This window comes from Sceloporus occidentalis, unplaced genomic scaffold (assembly GCF_023333645.1).
Source record: "Sceloporus occidentalis isolate IW3139 unplaced genomic scaffold, rSceOcc1.0.p SCAF_82, whole genome shotgun sequence".
In the NCBI taxonomy this organism is placed as follows: domain Eukaryota; kingdom Metazoa; phylum Chordata; class Lepidosauria; order Squamata; family Phrynosomatidae; genus Sceloporus; species Sceloporus occidentalis.
The window spans coordinates 1448791-1470609 of record NW_028317062.1 but is presented as its reverse complement, the minus strand read 5'-3'; the positions used below and the strand labels follow the sequence as shown (position 1 = coordinate 1470609).

General features: G+C 40.6%; 1 protein-coding gene across 1 annotated transcript; it reads left to right on the top strand.

Moving 5' to 3' along the window:
- The first annotated feature begins 8694 nt into the window (after positions 1 to 8694).
- On the top strand, positions 8695 to 17623 carry LOC149285229 (uridylate-specific endoribonuclease D-like). Its single transcript, XM_089495597.1, has 7 exons — positions 8695 to 8764; positions 9671 to 9845; positions 13517 to 13719; positions 15011 to 15124; positions 15754 to 15860; positions 16676 to 16818; positions 17512 to 17623. The coding sequence occupies exons 1-7, from the start codon at positions 8695 to 8697 to the stop codon at positions 17621 to 17623; spliced, it is 924 nt and encodes a 307-aa protein (XP_089351723.1).
- The last annotated feature ends 4196 nt before the right edge of the window (positions 17624 to 21819 follow it).

Genomic DNA, 21819 nt, shown 5'->3' with positions numbered 1-21819 from the left:
CCGGTGATATCGGGGTTGTGTCGTATAGCGACAGCCAATGGCTCCAGGCAGAGTGCGAACAACAATGGCGAGAGCGGGCACCCCTGCCGGGTACCGTTGCGGATCGCAAAGGGCAACGACTCATGACCCATTAAAGCTACAGATGCTCGCGGATCCCCATAAAGAGCTCGAACTCCATTCAAGAACCGGCCGTCAAATCCAAATTTGGCTAAAACTTCCCACATGTACCTCCAATCAATGCGGTCAAACGCCTTTTCGGCATCCAGAGCTAATAACATGGCAGGTTGACCGGTCGATTTAGCTAAGTCAATCAGATTGACCGTGCGCCGAATGTTATCAGGGGCTTCCCTCTGGGGGATGAAACCAACTTGATCAGGGTGGATGATGGTCGAGATGACAGCACTGAGGCGTGAGGCGAGAAGCTTAGCATACAATTTGATGTCAGCGTTGATGAGGGATATCGGTCTGTAACTGCCACAGTTAGAGGGATCTTTCCCATCTTTATGAATGACTACAATCCTGGCAGCCAGCAATTCGGGCGTAAGGGAGCCTCCATCTAGTAGAGCATTAAAGAGCGGCAACAAACGCGGAATCAAGATCTGTTGGAATTTTTTGTAATACGTGCCTGGAAGACCATCCGGACCCGGCGCTTTGGAAGCTTTAAGGGAAGATAAGGCAGCCTTAAGGTCGTCCTCGGTAAAGGGCAAACTCAGGGAAGCGACGTGGGACGCTGACAGTTGCGGGAGCGACAACGAGTCTAGGAAGCGCAAGATATGTTCGGAGCCTGCGAGGTTTCTAGGAGCCTTGTTGCCGTCATAAAGGGATTTATAATAAGAGGCGAATTGTTCCGCTATATCCGCTGGGTTCACGCATGTCGTATGATTAGCATCAATGATCTTGGCTATGTTTTGCGATTTACGTTGTGCTCTCAATCGTCTCGCCAACATTGTATCTGGCTTGTTGGCTTTAGCAAAAAATTTCTGTTTCGTTAGATTCAATGAATGCAAAACCTCCTGGCTGAGCAACAAATTCAATTCACCTCTGGTGCGTATAATAGACTGTAGGGTCGAGGCATCCAACGTGCGCTTATGATGCGCTTCCAGGTCGGTAAGTGTAGTTGTGAGAGCGTTGATTGCAGCCTGATGGAGCCGTTTACGTCTGGCTGCGATTCGAAGGAAGGAGCCGCGAATGTAAGCCTTATGGGCCAGCCAAATCGTCTGCGGGCTCACGTCAGGGGTTTCGTTCAGAGAAAAGTACTCTGTGAGGTCTCTGTTAACCTCAGCAACAAGCGATGGGTCCGTCATCAAAAATTCATCCAGCCTCCAGTGTCTTGCAGTAGGAGTCCGGGGAGACAAAACGATGGAGCATTCCACCGCACCATGGTCTGACCAGGAGATAGGGTGGATTCGTGCCGAGAAAGCAGAGGGAATCATATGTTGACTCAAAAATATATAGTCTATACGCGAATAGGAGCAGTGAGGATGGGAATAAAACGAGTAGTCCAACTCTTTGGGATAACGCAATCTCCAAGCATCAGTCAGAGCTGTCGTCTTCACAAAGTCCCGGAGATATTTCGTATTCTGCGGAGTGTGCCGTAACGGGGTGCCCCCTTTCCTATCCAGGTACGGGTCCCAGATCGCATTAAAATCGCCTCCCACTATAATCTGCTGTGAGCGGTAAGGTAAGAGGAGGTCAGTGAGAAGGGAGTAAAATGATACAGCTTGAGTGGAGGGCGCGTAGACATTGAGAAGTACTATCGGCACGTTGCGGAGAGTCCCAGTAAGAAGGAGATATCTGCCCCATTTATCTGATTTCGAGGTGTGAAGCTGAAATCCCAGGGAAGACCTTAGGAAGATGCTAACCCCGTTTTTCTTTTGTCGCGGGTGAGCTGCGTGGAAGTGGACATTATAATTGCGATGCCAGTAGGTAGGTACATGAGATTTGCGCAGATGTGTCTCTTGCAGCATAACCACGTCACAATGAAGCTTTTGGTAGTACCGCATGGCCATCCGTCGCTTTTGAGGCGTATTAAGGCCCCTAACATTGTGTGTAATTATTTTGAGATCACCAGCCATGAGATCCGGTGGAGAAAGAAGCCATTTAATGCGAAGGGAGGCGTAAGCGACAAGGGTGGGTCGAATGGACCAGGATAGCATGACCCCCGTATAGAGACGGGAAAAAAAAGAGAAGAAAAGAGGAAAGGACAGACGAGAGGAACGACGAGTGAATAAAAGAAAAAAACAAATGCAAAAAAAAACATTCTCAAACTTCGTAACCAGTGAGGTGGGCTACTGCACTGACACTGTGGAGGCCCCATCTCGACAGGAGGTCGAAAGGCCTGTTGGACAGGCAGTAGATAGACCCTAACGGTCAGGTGAAATGGGGATGTAACCTTCAGCAACCAAAACGGCCTCCACAGCCTCAATGGAGAATAATATTAAACTACCCACATAGGGAGCAGAGCAGGGGGATCGAGATAACTATAACATGTAAACATGTAAACAGGTAGGGGAACCAACCATAGGCACCTTGGTGACACAGCGCGGAGCCTAGCAATGGTAACACAACGCTGAATGTGGCGTGGTAGGTAAACCGTGCCAGAATGTCATAATCAAACAATAAAAAAAGAAAGAACCTAAAAAAAAAAACAAGACTTAGCTGGTCCATACGCAATTAGTGTGAACGGGTGACCGGGTGCTCGGTGCAGAAGAGGTCCCCAAAAAAGGTCTAATGCGGCGGGTGGGATGGACATCTAGGCCCCAGAAGGAACCACCACTCCACACGAACGGGGTCAGCGGCCATGGCAAACGTAGCGGCCCATCTGATGCGGCGCGGAAAGCGGAGGTAGAGCAGCAAACGCAGGCACACGGAGTGTCGAAGGTGCGCACCGGCGACAGTCGGTCGGAGCACCGTCAGCAATGGGAGGTAGGTGCGGTGGATCCAGGCGACGCATCTGCGGAGCGCGGTGCGGTGTCATCAGTCCTCCGGCGCCGGGGTATGTCGGTCCATGCGTCCGCGGGGTGCAAACCGGGCTCCATCCTATTTCGCTTGCGGCCCAGGGACAACGGTGGAATATCCAATTCCCGCAGTAAGTCTTCAGCCTCGTTGAGGGATTTGATGGTATAGCTTCTATCCCCGACAGAGGCTTGAAGTGCGAATGGAAATCTCCAGCGGTACCTGACATTATGGGCCCGAAGGTGATCAGTCAAGGGTTTAAGGGCTTTACGTCTCTGGAGAGTCCTAGGAGCCAGGTCCGAATAGACCTGGACCTCCTTGTTGTCCAGCGATAGAGCGAGTGTCCGGGCAGCCTTCATAATGCTCTCTTTAAGAGAATAGTCGGATAGCTTGACTATAATGTCTCTCGGTCTCTCATCCGTCTTTGGCCTCAATTGCAGGGCCCTATGCACGCGATCAATCAGGACTCGATCCGGCGGAGTATCAGGCAACAATTGAGGGAGGAGACCGTGCAACACCTGCGGCAAATCAAGGTACGTCTCCGGTACCCCGCGAAGGCGGAAATTCGCCCTCCTCGACCTGTTTTCCAGGTCCTCTTGGGCATCCTGCAAGGATTGTACCTCTGTGTGGAGGGAGACGATGTCCTCAGCCATCTTGCCATGAGCACGTTGCAGGGAGGCCTGAGCTCGTTCTAAAGTGTCCGTCCGCGCCCCAATCTCGGTGATGTCCCTCTTCAATTCTCGCAGTTCCGTGCGGATATGATCCATCAAATCGTGCTTGACCGAGAGGACAAGGGATTTGATGTCATCAATATCTTGCCTGGTGCAAGCTGTCGCTGTCGCCATGTCGCGCGGTAGGCCCAACGGCTCGGGCTGAGGCAGCGCGGGAAGCTCAGGAGAAGCCGATTTTCTATGGAAGATATCTGGGACCGTCGACTTCTTAGTGGACTTACGCGGTCCCCCGGGCATGCTGCAGAAGATCCCCGCGATTTGGAACGGCAGGGGGTAGAATAAAGGCTAATAATAGCTGCTTATGTAGAGGCTTTGTGGAGGAGAAAAGGCACTACGCGGCCATCTTGGTTCACGTCCAGCCACGCCCCCTCCTCAAAATATATTTCCAAAAAGACTCCAACACCTTTCACTGAACTTTACTATTCTCTTAGACTATTCCGCTCCTTTCCTGCTAGTGATTGGCTGTGTCTGGAATTATGGAGCAATGGGGATGTTTCTCTGCATTCTCTTTATTTTAAAATGCATATTAAAGTACATACTAAGTACTTAAATATGTATTCATGTTTGGTAAGGCTGTTTGGGTCAGTAGTCCCTTTAAAGTCTTATCAGCCATTTGTATTTTATTGGGACTTCTGTATATATAAAAAGTGAAGCTGGGTGAAGCTTCACCTCCCTTAGTTTGCGAGACTTCCACCTACTCAAGACTGTAGCCCCACCTCTATACACGACTATCCCTGCTTACATGGCTGGATAGCCCTGCCTCTTCAAGAAGCCACTCCCCCAGAAAATGGAGATCTCCAGTTTGCCCAGCTTGCTTAGTTCCCAGATATGGTTATGTTTATTTATTGTATGAGGGCCTTTCCCTTTTCAAAATGAATATTTCAGCCTCTTGGAAAGTAAAGGGCTTTTGGGACTTGTATAATAGATAAGGGCTATGAACTAGACAAGTTGGGAAAATGAACATAAAAAAGATAACAAATGAATCATAGCCCTAATCTATTATGTTTATGTCTAATAGATAAGGGCTATGATTCACATAAGTGAGAACAATGGACATGTGGAATGAAAAGAAACAGAAAAAAACTGCAGCCAGTCATTATGTAACTAAAGTAGTAAACACAGCGTCCATGGTAATAACTAGACTTGGGTGCCGACCAATAGAGTCGCTCGTACAGACTTTTAAAATCCTGGTGCCACAACTTGGCCGGGGGAGGCCACTGGTCTCCCCACTCCGAGAGTTAAAGGTCCGTATGAAGACCCATAGAGTCACACATACGGATCTTTAACTCTTGGAGCGGGGAGATCATTCCGTCGTCAGGAGTTAAAGGGCCTTACGAGCGACTCTATTGGTCACCTGCAGGGGCCCCCTCTGACATCAACCAATTGGTTGATGCCAGAGGAGGTCCCTGCAGGCGACCAATAGAGTCGCTTGCATGGCCCTTTAGCTCCTGACGGCAAACCTACGGATTTCCGCTCCTGTTAACCCCTGCAATACTGCGTAGATAAGGTAGGCTAGATGGGGAAGGGACCAGGGAGATTAGCAAATGAAGACAAACACAAGGATTCTTTGTGTTGTATGTCTTCGTCTTCGTGTATGTTTTGCCACCGACATGTTCGTATGTTTGGTATTCGGGCTGAACAACGAAAATGCAGCCTTTCGTGTTCGTTTTAATGTTCGCCCGAATACGAATGCACAAGTCTAGTAATAACAATGCAACCTCAGCATTATAAGACAAACATCTTCAAGATCACAAATAAAAGCAGGTTGATTCATTGTATTAATCCTTAGCGTATATAACAAAAATATGAAAGTTTATATAATAAAGTGGGTGGAGAAATGCACAATTGTAATTATTGTACTCATTACAAACATCAGTTCTTGTACTGCTGAATGTCCAAAGCCTTCCTAGAAGTAATTCTTAAAACAAGCAACAATTTTTCTCATTCACAATTTTTAGCGTGACACAAACACAGGCACTAATATAGAAAATGAATCTGCATGGTTGAAAGTGGTGCATATGGTTGAGAGTTGTGCATATGGCTGAGAGTAGTGTATGTGGCTAAGAGTAATATCTGTGGCTGATTAATGGGGCCTGTGTGTCTTAATGTGACCTGTGTGGCTGAGAGAGCATGCATGATGTTGTTTGGCCAAACTGTGCAAGGTCCCTGTTACTCAACTACCCTCACTGAGTTTTTCCTTCTACCACTCAGAATATTATATAGAATAATAATAAGAATGATTATTATTACTGACAGGAGAATGCTACTCTTGAAATCAGAGGCATCACTTTCTGCACACAGATCCTCTGCAGAACTCATGTGATCCAGCACTGGAGATGACTGGCAAGTATCTGTCTTCTCACTATAGCACATGAGATGCATTCGACCAAATGCATATCCTGTAATGCCTAGACATTGAGTGGTGAGGAAACAGAGCGAATGCATATGGGGGAATCTGATGCATGCATTTGCAAGGGGCAACAAGTAAATTTAAAGGTGATACCTATGCATTTAACAAGATACAATAGAATTATGGCAGTGTGCATTCTAAGTCGAGGACAGTCCCAATACATACATTTGCCAGAACAAACAACAGCTGGGACTTAACCCTGGTTGTTGTCTGCCACAGGAGTTTTGGCACCTATGAAATCAACAAACTGTAGTGGAAAGTACCAAGATAAAAACACAGTAAACATTTTTCTCCAGTAGTAAGATAAAAATAAGTAAATTCATAGCTTATTTTATCCCTGAATAGAACAGGTGTTTTTGACAGAGTAATCTAATATTGTAATTCATGAGGACATAGTTCAAGCAAGTCTGTTTCAGTCTATGGCACAAAGATTATCAAAACTAGCGTCACAATAAAACCTGTTTTAAATTAGTGTTTTGAATTCATTTATAGTGGGCCTCGGGAATCACATGCAAATAATATTCCTCTGCATTTTTATTGTGTAGCCTGCTAAAATTACTTTTATAATCAAATATTTATATTCAAACATTAGTAATTTTACAAATCATGCAACTGTTTTTTTCTATAAAGAAATATCAGCAAAGGTGGCTTTACCAAGTAAGAAAGTTAAGCAGCTCCTTAGGGTCCCATAGACATAACACATGCTTCCTTGTTCAAAAGTAGACCCAAACTAGCCTTATTTTGCAGTTAAAGATTCACTCAAGCCATCATATGCAAGAAGGGTGGTCTCCTGGTAAATGCTTGGGTGATTCTGTAGAATCCCCCTATATGCATTTGCTCCTTTCTATGCTCCCCTTTGAATCAGGCAATGTGTTCTGCAAAACATCTCCTGCCACATGATATACTTACTGACAGTCAGCTCCAGCACTGGCTAGGCGAGCATTCTGGGAGTGAGGTTCTAACAAAACTCTCCCCGGGCATGTGCATAAAGTATTCCCATTTATTTCAATGGAAGCACTTTCCTGCCACTGATGAGCTGCTTCAAGCATGATGCATTGGACCACCAAAGTGATTTTTTTGGTAGTTTTTTACTTGACGATTGGTCATCAGGCAAACATACCCTTTCTGCCTAGAATCTTAGTTGTCCCTAAAAAAGGGACATTGTCAAAAGCAAAACCATGTTCCAGTTATTCCAGCGTGTATACCACCAAGGTGGACATGCCAAAAGTAAAAGCTGAGCACAGAATATTTTATTTTCCTTTAGGCTATTTGAATTAGGCCCATCTTTGGAACACATGAAAACTATTGTTCCTGGATATCATAGATATATAATCAAGCACCAATGACAGTTTAAAAATACATCCTAATATCTATTTATCTATCTGCCAAGAAAAGCACACATCGTACTCACTTATTCTTTAAGACAATTTTATCAATGATGCCATCCATATAGCCAAATCCCTAAATGCACTGAATAGTACTCAAGAAAAGAGCTGTAGTGGCATTTAGAAATATAACCTCATTGTCACTGTGTGTTTATAAACACACAATAATTGTATGAATCACTCGCACTCCCTCCCACTACCTTTTTTGCTGACCACTTCCGTGTCTCGCAAGTCTACTTCTGTGTCTCACATCTTCTTGTTCTTCTCTTTTTTGTCTTCCTCCGATCTCCCGCGGACATGACCTCCCGTTTTGCCCTGAGATAACCCCTTATGAACTTTGGCCAAAAGTTTGCCGGGAGGTTATGTCTGCAGAGATGCGGACTAAAAAAAAAGAGAGACGAGAGGAGAACAAAAGGATGCAGAAGCACTTGGCAGAGAAGGTAGGGAGAAAATTCAGAGAGGATGAGAGAGTCAACAGATATAAGAGTGGGGATGTTAGAGACTGAGAGTAAATGTGGCCGTTGACAACAAATTTACCGCATTTGCTCGATTATAAGACGAGGTTTTTTTCAGAGCAAATGCTCTGAAAAATACCCCTCGTCTTATAATCAAACCTCAAATAGGTCTGACTATGAGAAGACTAAGATCCAGATCCCCCGCAGCGATGCAGGGGACCTGGATCCTCCTGTCTCTCCCCCCCCCCCGCCCCACTTACCGGTGCTTCTGTCTTATACTAGTCTTATAGTCAGACCTTTAATTGAGGTTGGATTATAAGAAAATATATCATTGTAAGCTCACAAGACCAAGGCTCTCTTCTCCTATACCACTACGTGTTAATGTATATTATTAACATAAATAATGTTATTGTCAGTTTTTAATATTATTTTTCAATCTCTTATTGTAACAGCGTTATGGGATCTACTGTAGAAGGTGTTTTGATCCTTTTGTCCTTTTTGCCTCACACATTTAGTTTTAAGTTACTTTATAAATGCAGGTTTGTTTTTGTAGCCCAGTAAATTTGACTGTAACCAATGTGTTAAATAAGATGAAAAAGGTAATTAGGTTCAGTAAGTTCTTTAGACATTATCACATTGGCAGTGCAGTTCATCGAGGCTGTGTGACCTGCTGATTTTGTGTCCCTACCGCCCCCTTCATCGCACTAACACTATAAAAGCACATTGTGCAGACTCATTTCTGTTCCTGTTGGTCCACCATGAAGAACATATGTATTGTGCTGTTGCTCTTACCCTGTGTGGTTCTTGCAGCACGCCTGCCTAGGGCTGGTAAGACTGAGTATACAGTAACCTTTTCTTTACAGGATTTAACAGTAAATTGAACGGTGAAGTATGAAAGTAGACCATTCAGTAGAGGAACATATCTGTGGTATTCTACAGTACTGATGGACTAAATAACTATACATAATTTTACATATCATAGAGTGCAATTACTTCTTTTCTCAAAGCTTTCTCTATTTTGTAAATTGCTTATATTTTCTGCAAGTACTTTTTAAAATTGGATTTTACTGCTTGATTGCTGAATCCTGGCATGAATACTATAGAATATTATAGAACTGGCATACATATTATAGTTAGTAGAATAGAGATGAATACCAGAAAATCTCTTGGATACTATGCATACTTACTTAGGGACAAAATCTTTAGAATAATGTTACAGAGGTCATATTATTTAGGACCCAAGTCCTAAATAATATACGCACATGCTGTCATAATTACAAAAATGTATTATATGTGAGATTTTACAGTATGTAATTCTGTATTAATACTTATACTGTAATAATACTTATAATAATACAGAGCTTAATGAGTTAAAAGTAAGTATCCCTTATCATTCAGGGGCATGCTCAACCTGTGGAATATTTTTTGCTTTTTTTGTACTTTTCATGAAGCTACTATAATTCCTTTTTTCAATCACTTCACCTTTCCTTTGCTAGTATTTATTTTGTCACACATACTTGACATTGTATCAGATAAAGCCATTTAAGATCTTAAATTCCCCCTTCATTTGATAAAGTAGAATATAAAACACACGGAAAATACAGTTTATGGCTTATTCCAAAGAATAACATGTTGTTACAGCACATATGGTATGTTAATTCTAGCTCATCTTTCTCGGAGCGTTAAATTGTATATTTCTTAAATAATTATTTGTAATCTTTTATTTCTTAGTAGGACAGAATAATGGCAAATCACTATTTTCTGCTACCAATTCTGAGATTACAACTATCTCTGAGCAGTTGTATGCGGCAGATGTAAACAGAGCCACGAATGCTGACATAACTCTGAACCTGCAGTATAGAGCATCCAGCTCCCAGACCAGCTCAGGACAGGATTTTTCCAGCCAAAAGTAAGCTGAAAATAGTAGATGAATGGATCGTATTGTTAATTTTTCCTCTCACTGTTGTAAGACCTCAATTTTACTTGACTTTGGGTCTTATATATATATATATATATATATATATATATATATATATATACACACACACACAAAGGAATTACCGAAATGTGAAAAATAAACCTACTTTATAAACTCCAATTTATGAAAAAGTGATATGCTGTAGCATAGCTAGAATTTGTAGATTGACAATAATGCAAAGCACTAAATTACCCTAAAATATTGCATTTTTACTTGGCTGTAGCTAGCTATATCAGCATTTGAAGCTTTTAGTTTTAACATGCTGTGCAGTTAATCTTTTTGAACATTTATAATACTTGGTAGTTGAAACCAGATTTTGTGTACTGATTCATACGATTGTCTAAATCAACTAATTATAAATATTATGCAAGACATTACCAATGACTGTACCTTTGTTTTCAACATGCTGCTTTTTCCATGATTTTTGTCTAATTTCATAAACCCTTCCTAAAAACATTTTTTATTATGTAAAATGTTGTAGCATTTCATTTTTTTCTGGGAAACACTTGTCATAAAAGCAAGGACTTTGTCAAAGCACAAAGAAACATTAAGAGGAAAGAATACAATGAGAAATCTGCTAAATATTATTTTGGATTACTTTGGATTCTATGCTCTTTTGTTTCATGAAGCTGGAGTGCAAGTGTGCAGATATCATGTTAGATCAGGGCTTGTGACCAGATATAGATCCACAGAAAAACGGCCACAGAAACAACAGCACTCCACTCCTTGAAAGCTTTGCAATGCTGGAGAATACAGCGAACACCGAACGTAAACAGACCACGGAGCTGATTTTGAGGAGTGGAGTACTGTGGTTTATGTGCCCATTTTCCTGTGGATCAGTTCAGAGAACTGGGGGTCTCTGCAGGTGCACCTGCCTCAGATGTGTTATAAAGCTAGGACCTAACTTGTTTTCAATATCTACACAGAGACTGACATTATAAGACAGCATGCGTGGTAGGTTCTCTCACTCTTATATTGTGACTAGATATAGCCATGCCTGATGGGAACAGGAGTCAAGTGACTGGATTACAAGCAGGGTTATAGCAGGTTGACAACTATCCTCCTTTTACAAACATAGCTCCTTTCAGGAACAGTCTGGGAAAGGTTGCAGCTGAAGGATATCGGTATCTTTCCCTGCAGCCTGAATGCCACATTCAATGCTCTTAACATGCCTCAAAACAAGTTGTGTACCTACGTCTATGCAAGCCTTAATGAGGGCTAAAAATCAGAAGACCTTGCAAAATTGATCAGGACAGCAAACCCCCACCCCAGCTTCTAAGAATTGGCACCCGCCAATCGGCTTCCCAGGGGCTGCCGACTTTTATATACAGAAGCCAGGATCTCCTTTGTGAATGATGGATTACAGGTCACTGAAGATGTTTGAGCAATGACCAAAAATAGCCTAACATACCTAGAAGCTCAATGGCTTGACCAAAGAGTTCCCGCTATGTTGGTGGCAACAAATGAGATGTAAAGGCAGAAAGGAAAGGAGTTCTAAACATATATTAATTTATGTATTCTTCCACAGGATACATTGATTCATAGAGTTTTAAGGCTAGTTTGGGAATTTTCTGTGGAAGCCCTCTGTTTTCCAGTTTACAGTTCCCCTGCTCCTCTACTATAAGACAGGGTAAGCTGAACTATCGAGGAGGGGCAACCACTAGAAATTTTAAAATGGGTGAGAAGTCATTTTTAACCCCTTCGCGACCTTTGCCGGTTCAGGACCGTCATAACAAGAAGGTCACTAAATGACCTTTGACGGTCCTGAACCGTCAAAAAATTAAATAAGCTTAGAAAGTGATAAAGGATCACTTTCTTCGCTTAAACGGCCTTGCTGCAATGCCTCGATGTCGAGGCATTCAGCAAGGCCGAGATCGGCATCGGGGGCCATGTCTGGCCCCTTCCCGGGGCGTCAACAGCCGCCATACATTGTACATTTAAAAGCGTTTAGGAGGCGATCAACGATCGCCTCCTAAACTTAAATGGTGTCGCTGGAATGCACTTACCTCTGCCGATGATCTTCGCCATCAAGCAAGATGGCGGCGGCCCGGGAAATAAAACAATAAAGACGAAAAAGTTCGCTAGAGGGTCTCCAGACCCTCTAGAGAACTGGCTCCACTTGCTGGTTGAATACAGGTACTGCATTCAACCATGCAAGTCAATGGAGCCCAGCTTTCTAATCATTATGTGATTAGTAAAATATTCAAAAAAAATAAAAATAAATAAAAAATGGAAAAAAATTTTTTAAAAAAATGTGCTAACATTTAAAAATAATTATGCAGTGATGTCACTAGATGAACCATCCAGTACCAGCAAAATGTGTAAAAAAAAATATAAAAAAAGTATTAAAAAAATAAAATAAAATTAAAAAATAAAGTTTATTATTTTGAGCAAGTGCTAAAATTTCTCAAAAATCTCAACAAAGAGTTAAAATAAAAGCACTTCAAATACCCAAGGGGTGTCTAATATATATAAAAAATGGCTGATGGGGTAAATTGGAGTGGCCTAGCTCAAAGATAGGGCATAGGTACAGACTGACCAAAATGGCGAAAAAAAGCGCACTTCCCAAATGTGGCATTTTAAATCTGAAACAACCCGACAAACCCATGCATGTGGGGTATCGCTGTACTCAGGAGATGTTGCTGAACACATATTGGGGTGTTGTTTGACAGTGACATATACCAGCACCTGTATATCTATAACTAAAGTACAATTTGTGTGGGAAAAAAAATAAAAAAAATTACTATTACAAAGTTTGACAAAGTGTAGTTGTATAATTGGTGCATGGAAAGGGTTAAAATAACAGCATTTGGAATACCCTGGGGTGTCTTGTTTTCAAAAATATATGGTTTGAATGGGTTAAATTGAGTTAACCGGCTTCAAAGATGTTCCAAAGAGGAGATGGAGGCAGACTGACCAGATTTGTTAAAAAAGATTTGGAAATCATAAAACGCTGCTTGTACTTATTGCCCTATAACTTACAAAAAACAGCAAAAAAACATAAAAACATTGGGTATTTCTAAACTCAGGACAAGTAGTAGAATCTATTTAGCTAGTTTTTTTACTTGCTTTTTTAGGTGAGTAAAAGATTTTTCAAATAAAAGTCATAAAATGTGTTTTTTTTTCAATTTTTCACCATGTTTTTTTTTTTTTTTTTATAGTAAATAAGATGATACGATCAAAATAATGGTATCTGAAGAAAGCCCATCTTGTCCTGAAAAAAACAATATATAACTTATGTGGGTACACTAAATGGGTGAGGAGAAAATTACAGCTGAACACAAGCACCACAAAAGTGTCAAAACAGCCTCGGTCCCACAGGGTACAAAACGAAAAATGAGCCCGGTCCTTAAGGGGTTAAACCTTTAATGTCTTAAGAAGGACAGCAGTTCTGCCAGCACAACATATTCATTTAGATTGAATTTTATCTGCCATTTAAATTGGGAATATGTAGTATTCTTTACATATTTAAGATTAAATGCTGTAGTGGTCCAGCATCTGTGGAACTCAATTTAATCATATAATTCTATTCTATTCTATTTGCCTCTTCTTTCTGCATTCATGTTTTTTGCTTTTTGTAATAAATGGATGGTTTTTTTTAGGCTGTTTAGCTATGTCAACGAAGCCAAGCTGTTTGCCCGCCCAACCTTTGCCCGCCTTCTCAATCTGCTTGACAATTATGCCAAGACAACAGGGACAGCAGAGTCCGTTTCTAGTACAGAGCTGCAGGAACAAACCGCCTTCATAGACGAGATCTTCAGAACCTCAGTCATAACCACATTGTCTAATTTCCTCATCTCCAAAGGTGAAGCTTCACTTTGAAATCAAATTTGGCAGTAGTACAAAGTATAGATCCTTAGGCCAGTGGTTACCTGATTTTGTTCTGCTATAAACAATGTCTTAAATTACATTATAATGAATTGGTAACAAAGCACTGTAACACTTTCATCTCCTTCTTTCTTCCCCTAAGAGGGACCCCATTATTGGACTATGTATAAAAAGTGACCTTGGTGCATTTGAAAAGTTGGCTTATCACCATAGCAAACAATGGAAAGTTTCCTCTGATTGGATCATTCAATCTGTTGCTAAAGTGATACTACCACTTTTAAAACTTTGCATCAAGGTCACTTTTTATAACAACCTTCAATGTCCTAAGCAGCTGTTTATCTGTTCACTGCACTCATGGATACTAGTTAGAGAACACACATAATGGAGACTTGTTATAGCCAATTGCAAGCTTGTAAGCTTGTAATTAATTGCATGTGTATGCTATAGATATATATATATCTATCTCCTTTTAGATAGCTTGTATACAAAGCACATACAACCGCAGCATGTCCTGCAGAGCTACTGTTTAGTGAAATTCCCACACTGTCCCTTGACACCATAGGAAGGTGTTAAAGATCCTAGCTGAATCCACTGTGGCAGGGAATTAGACATCAAAGTAATGCTATTGGCAGCAATTCACGTACATGTTTTCATTTTAGACCTGTAAATCATGGTGGATTCATACCTTGTATGTACTACTCATTATTATATTTTTCACATGTAAAAGCAATGTTGCCCGATGTTCCTTTTTCCCCATAGTTAAATGTTTTATGTAAAGCAATACACTTTATCTAACTTTATATGGAACTGTTCAGTGTTCTTCATAACATAATTGTGAGGACATTGTACATTTTTCTTTTTACTGCCCCCCCCCCGAGAAGTTCATAAAGTTTATTGTTACTTTGGAATAGCTTTTATATTCTTCCACTCATTGTCCACAATAATGTACAATAATATGTTACAGAATATTATCAATATCCAACCTGGACTGATTCTCACAAATGGTTTTTGTTGCCTATAACAGGGTAAGACCTGACACAATAGGTGTTTCCTTGCAGTTTGTGTGGCTTCAGTGCTGAGTGCCAGGATACGACATAATATCCTGACACTCAGCATCAACAGACCCTGCATTGCCCTTCCTCTTGATTAAGGCGCCCCAGATGGCTGCCTTTCTTTTGCAGTCCAGCCCTTGGTATAGTAGTCTGTGGGGTGTTAATCGCGGAAAAAGTTCTGTCCATTGCTGTTTCTGAGATTTGTCTTGTTAACAGGTTATTACACCTCAGTGAACAGTTTTAAGGCTGACTTAAAGGAGATGTGGTTTGGACTGTACACGCGTACTAAGGGTCCTTTGGATTCTTCAGGCTTTGAGCATGTTTTCCATGGTAAGATGATGTGGCTAATACATTTACAAGGGGATGTAATTATATTATGACTTGAGTTAACTTTCTTCATCTTCATGAACCTCTCCTTAAAGAACCTGTGTTGACCAACTTGACCACCATTGATTTAACACCTCCTTGGGCCGGTCAGATGAGATTAGAGGATATCCCCAACCAGCCTATGCTCCTCATTGCCTCAAAACTGAGATGGTGGGGCAGCTACCCAGGACAGTAGGGCAGACCCTGAAAATCAGGGACCGTCGCATGAAAACTGGGATTGTTAGGAGGTATCCCAGACCCTCCAAACAATCTGTCCATCAAGTCCCCAAAAATCTTATGAGCTATTCTGAGTGTAGGGGTGAGGTGGCCTTTATACAAAAATTTGTTAGGGACTTAATGTGCTAAGAGTAAGGTTATGCAGTGGCATAGAAAAATGTGACATCTAGGAACAAGATGGTCTCGGGTGGGTACATGCCAGTGGAAGGAAGGAGAAGTTTTTTGTTTTTTGTTTTCTAGGCATGTCAAATATACTAGCTTTTCAATTGATCATGCTGAAAATCAGAAATGATAGAGTAATACTATCACTTCATGACAAATGTATTGTTTATTGATGATATTTAATCTAAAAAAAGGTGAGATTCACAGTGGAAAGATATCAGGATTCCATAACTGGGTGCAGCTCTACCTGCAGGAGAAGTCTGGCCAGATCAACTACCTCAGCTACAGCGCTGATGGAGCAGTGAGTAAAAGTCATATGATATATACAAGGTCAGATTGAGGAGTTTGGGGTCTTGGAGCAATTATAGAAAAAGAACCCCTCTCTTCTTGCGACCAAATCTTTCTCCACCTCAACACAACTTAATAATTAATGTAAAATTAATAAAATGGTTTATTGCAGATTCCTCTACATTCCTTCATGAGGTCACACCTTGTTCATATATATTGTAGACATCACATTATGTCCCACCTTATCAAGGCAGGACCACTGGACATGTGCAAACGAGGGAATAACATACGGTTGTTGATGATGCGCTAATGGTTCTCATACATAGTAAAAGCTTTTACAAGCCTCTAGTGTAATATACATACCGTCATAATACCTTACATTTATTACACAGAGGAATATTATGTGCAAAAGCTAAACTACCCTCTAGCATTTTCAGTTGTTTTATTCTGTTTTCATTTATAAAATACAGACTAACTTAACACCAGGTAGACACACCATGTAGAAGGTGTAAAAAAATGGTGTTGCTATATGCTAGCTCGGCAGAACAGTGCTCATGTTCTGAAATTATTAACGGTACGGTGCTCAGAGTGTCATGGTAACATCGACATATTGTACATTGCAACAAAAGCTTTAGAGGAGATAATCAACTTGTTATTTTAGATTTTTTTGCCTGATTCCAGCTATTATCTTGTGATCAGTGGCAGGTTTAAAGTGCAAGAGCCTTTAGACAGGCATGTTTAGTAACATTTAGTAAACTGTAAGTTTAAATTTGTATAACTTTTGAATGGCTACTAGACAAACTCACCCACTTTTTTCTTTTTCCCCAGTGGACTTCATATCCTGATGTATATGGATTCCAGTTCAAATGGTCCACCTACTTGAAAACTCTTGGCTCATTTTTTCTGGGATCTAGTCCAGAGTTTGATGTAGCAATGTTCACTCTTTGCTATGTAACCCGCCCTGATAGTCTGTAAGTATTTAATTACTGAAATGTGTCAGTCGCAACTGGTGGTTACTGGGTTAATATTTAATCGATAGTATAATGGCAAAATGACTATTCCGTGCTATACATAAAATATTATTGAAATCTGATTATTTGCTCAGAATAACATGAGTTATATACCAGTATAAATCAGAAGAGGGCAGTATTGTACTGGGTGGAGCCACATATGCATTAACCTTATTAATATATTTTAATTAAAATAAATAACGTACAGTTCATGATGTGATTTCCGATTTAGCATGTTTGTAGGAACTATAGGCTTAATATGTAGATCTTATTTATAGAAATTGCCATCAAAAACTAATTTTGGGAGAATGTTTTTTCTGCTGACATATGGTCAGCATGATAGTTTTTTTGTTTTTAGCACTTGTTGGCCCCTTTATGTGCATATAGCAATAACATTTTTGGAGCAATGAGCAACAAAATATATTTATTTTTATCCTGAATAATGAGAATTTAGTGTTTTGACCCAGAACAGTTTTGTCTTGAAGAGTATCGCCCTATATCAGGAAGTGTCTAAGTAACATTTAATTACGCAATTGGCATTAAACATATAGAAAACTTGTGGTTTTTGTCGAACTGAAGGACTGGAGTTGTATATTTTCTTTCACCTGCAACCCTATTCTTTAGCATTATTGAAATAAATTATTTTTGTTCCAGGTGCACTGTCAAATATGGAGGTATCACTCTGCAAATCCAAACTTGGACCTGGGCCAACTCTTCCTATGGAAATGGCAAAAGATATGTAGCATCAGCTTACCCCAGTGTCTAGTAAAAACTGGTGGGATTTGCATTTAGATGTAATTAAAGTTGTACCTGGCACACATCTGTTGTCTGTCTTCTACTTGTGCGTGCAGTTTTCCTTGTGGACTGAGGTTATCTCCAAATTAATATAAATAATAAATCCTTATAGAAGTATTGAGCATTTTTGTATTTATATCTTTAAGTTCAGGGAAGGACCAAAGGTATCTAGTGCTAGTGACATATTCTGGCTTAAGCAGACTAGGTGTGTTGGGGGGGTAGAGTGACGATCGGTAGTGCTGCCCTGGGTCAGGCTTAGGTAGGGCCAATACAGGCTGATAATTAGATTTGTGTTTGCCAATCATTGCTGCTATGGTTATCTCCTCCCCATAAAAAAAAAACAACTTACATGATGTCAGGTGCTCCTGGCCCACTGATAAAGGAGCAGCTGTCTATTGCAGGATAATCGTAAAAAGTGCTTTTGATACATATCAGTCTACCACTGGCTTTATTCCCATGCCTTATATATTAGCCCAGATATTACTTACCTGTTTGGTGGCCTGGAGAGTATAATTTGGTTGGAAGGTGACATAACAAGGCACACCGAGTGGTATGACTACACGTGTGTCATCAGGAATATGGGAGTCACCTGTCAGGGTATAGGAAGAGATCAAAGGACATGTTTGAAGGCACTGTAATCAGCTGTCACATTTCCAGGTATGTTCATTCATGGATAGGATACGTCATCTGCAAACCTATGACCTTATTATTATTCCATGTTTCCTAATTACCCACCTACTGACACTGCCTATTTCCTACGAGCATTATTCTACTGCTTGCCCCTTTTCCTTTACTACTTAGGACATGGCCAGTGAGGCATTTCATGAAAACAGAATCCACTCCCTATGTTCAAGACCCCCTGTTCCTGGTATATTGAAATAATTTTCAGAATCGCTTTCTGATTATAAAAAGCATTTTTTCCATAGACAATTTAATTATTTTGGAGGGAGGATTTTTTGCTTACCTTTTGACCATGTTCTTACAAGTAACCAAAGAATTCCCCTAACAGACATTTAAAAGTGCACTGCATTTTTTAAAGTGGAAACATGAGGTCAACATTCATCTGCATATCTCATAATTAAATGTTTCCAATGTCCAGGGGAGCATACATATATTTGTATGTTTAATCGGGTAATGTCATTTTTCAACACTGATAAAAAAGTATGTGGAATAAGAGCTGCTTGGATGATTTTGATTTGCTTTCCTATTCATTTGATGCAAGTTATTTAATGCAATTTTCTGTGGAAAACCACAATGACAGCTTTGTAACCTGAACGTTTCTTGATATTAAACCTGTGCATTCGGATTCTAATAAATTGCAAATTTACCAACTTTTGGTAAATTCAGAGGTTCGTACGGCGCCCCACAAATAATGCCAGACCTCCCTCAGAATTTTTTTTTTTTAAATTTGTGGGTCCACATTAACTTCCCTGCCTTCTCTGCCGACCACTTCTGCTTCTGCCGACCGCTCCCGCATTCTCTCCCGCATCTTCATCTTCTAACTTCTCAGCAGAACAGGAAGTGGTTGCCAGAGCAAGTAGGAAAACATTTAGAGAGTAAACTTTCTGACGCTCTCTGAATTTTTCCTAACTTGCATTGGGACTACTTCCTGTAGTATAAGCATACTTTAGTATGCCTATGGTGAGCTGCAAGGTAACAAGCTGGTGCAACTTTGTCCCTAACAACACCAAAGCAAAAACATAAAAAAATTGTCAAATAAAAAGATACAAAAATCAACACCAGTTGCTAGGGTAACCAACAAAAGGTTATGCATTGTTCATAGTTTTATACTTTAACCTTAACGTAAATTTACATGGCTATTTATTTAGGGCAGTTGCAGTTACAGTAGTTTAACCTTTATCTAAGACAAGATATCATGTTAATTCCACAATACTTTTTAATCTGTTTGTATATGTAAGGTTTTTGGGAGGAGTGGGTTAAAGGAGCTTCTGAAAGCACTATTTATTCCTTGCCAACTCATATATAATGCTCACTGATTATATAAACATTGTGCACACAGTTACTGATGACATCACAACCTGCAAAACTAGTCTGACCTCATTGCCAAACTTACACTTCCATCTTGCATGTGACTTGGTAGTGACAGACAGGGGCCGGACTGGGACTGAAAAGCAGTCCTGTAAACATTTGGAGATCAGCCCCATATAGTTTATCTCGCGGTCGAGCTCTTATACCCACACACACCCCTTATACATACCAGAGGCACACTATTTGCCATACAAATAACTATAATACATTCTTTTTATCACATTATTTTATTAAAATGCCAAAAAGCTAAAGTGTTAAAAGGCCCTAATAAATTAAATACATTAGACATAATGGAATCAAAACATTTGCTACTGCAAAAATGTTTAGATGAAGAATCCATTTTATTCAGTGGAACAAAACACGATATTCTTGTAAGAAACTTTTATTTCTTTGTTAATTCATGTAAACTATTTTTTCATATTTCATAAAAGCTATGATTGAGAAATAATTTTTGTTTTTATTTCCTTTTATTTGCCAACCTGCCCCCCCCAGTTATGCACATCTGCCCCCAGACTTGCCACCCTGCCCCCAAAAATGCCTTATACCCCCCTATGTGCCACTCTGCCCCCAAAAATGCCTTATACCCCATATATGCCACGCTGCCTCCCTGATATGCCTTATACCCTCCTATATGCCACTCTGCCCCATGATATGCCTTTTAACCCCCTATATGCCACTCTGCCTCCAGAAATGCCTTATACACCCTATACGCCACTCTGCCTCCAGAAATGCCTTATACCCCTATATGCCAGGGGTAAAAGGCATATCATGGGACACTCTGCCTCCAGAACGGCCATTGGGCGGCACGGTGCATGCACGCCAGCCCCTTTAATTTAATTAGGCAACCCACGGACCAGTCCGGCCCTGGGGACAGATGACAAGTATGGCCTCTTAATCATAAACGACATATTCTTCATGGATTAGTAAAGCAAATAAAATCTACTTTTCTAATGTGTGGTAAACGTTAAAGGAAAAAAAATCACCTTCAAGACTTTTAAATTAATTTAAATACCGTACATCTGTTAACATGCATTAGAAGGTAGAAACGTAAAGATGTCCTTTTTCTCCATTCACCATTACATTGGCTTTATAAAGCAAATATCACTTGCAAACAGCAGTAACAAAAGGGGAATAATAACTTAATGCAGAAGAATAGTCATGCAGATCATCCAGAACAGAACGTTTAGGTGGCTGCATCCATGGTATACATACTGGGTGAGCATGACTGCCTTCTGGATTTGCATACCTCATGACAAAAAGAACTTGATTGTAATGTCTGCAGGTTCGAGAGAAACACAACGCCTGGATACAATACATCCCAGTGATCTGCTACATTCAGACCTGAAGTCTGAATTTTGCAGCCTACTTGGCAATATGAAGCTTTTTTATGAGATGCTGGCCAGGATTTGCATCATCCTTAGATTATTGCAATTATTGCTGCTGTGTTCAAACCTTCAGGAGGCTTCCATTTTGTAAGGGTTGAAGGTTGACAAAGGCCATGGATAGGTGAGTTCTTGTGCGAAATATAAATGTAAGCAATCTCAAAGATGTCAGAAATTATTACAAACATGTTATTGGGCAGGGGGGTCTGAGCGCTCACTTAAATCAAGACCCTATGCCAGGGGTGTCCCAAGTTTTTTCTGCAGAGGGCCACTTCATCAGAATTGTATACGTGCGAGGGCCGCACTAATTTTTCACTGTAAGAAAATATGGCCTTTAATAAAATATGCAGATTAAAATAACGTAAATTACACAAAACCTTTACTTTTCCTCTCACTGATTTCTGGGCCTTGAAAGTTTTGTGACTACAAATTCAGGATAATTAAAAATGAAATAGTTCTATTTATTCTGGGGATGCACCAAAATGAAAATTCTGGACCATTTCTGGACCAAATTCACGGTTCACTTAGCCAAAACCGAAAATGACCCCCCCAAACTCACATTTTTAATAAAAGTAGGTAACACACCACAATTGGACAAAAAAAATAGCAATATGACTTGCTAACAGCAATCACACTCCTATCATACCCAGGCAACCAGTAAATGCTGGTACCTAGGCATGATGGGACTGTGCTTGCTGTGATTACTGTTAGCAATTGCACTCCTATCATGCCAAGT

Excerpts from the sequence above, each read along its gene's own strand:
- LOC149285229 (XM_089495597.1), top strand. The coding sequence starts at position 8,695 with ATGAAGAACATATGTATTGTGCTGTTGCTCTTACCCTGTGTGGTTCTT. Across the intron at positions 9,846-13,516 it reads CAGGATTTTTCCAGCCAAAA|GCTGTTTAGCTATGTCAACG; the intron begins GTAAGCTGAAAA and ends GGTTTTTTTTAG. Across the intron at positions 16,819-17,511 it reads GTAACCCGCCCTGATAGTCT|GTGCACTGTCAAATATGGAG; the intron begins GTAAGTATTTAA and ends TTTTTGTTCCAG.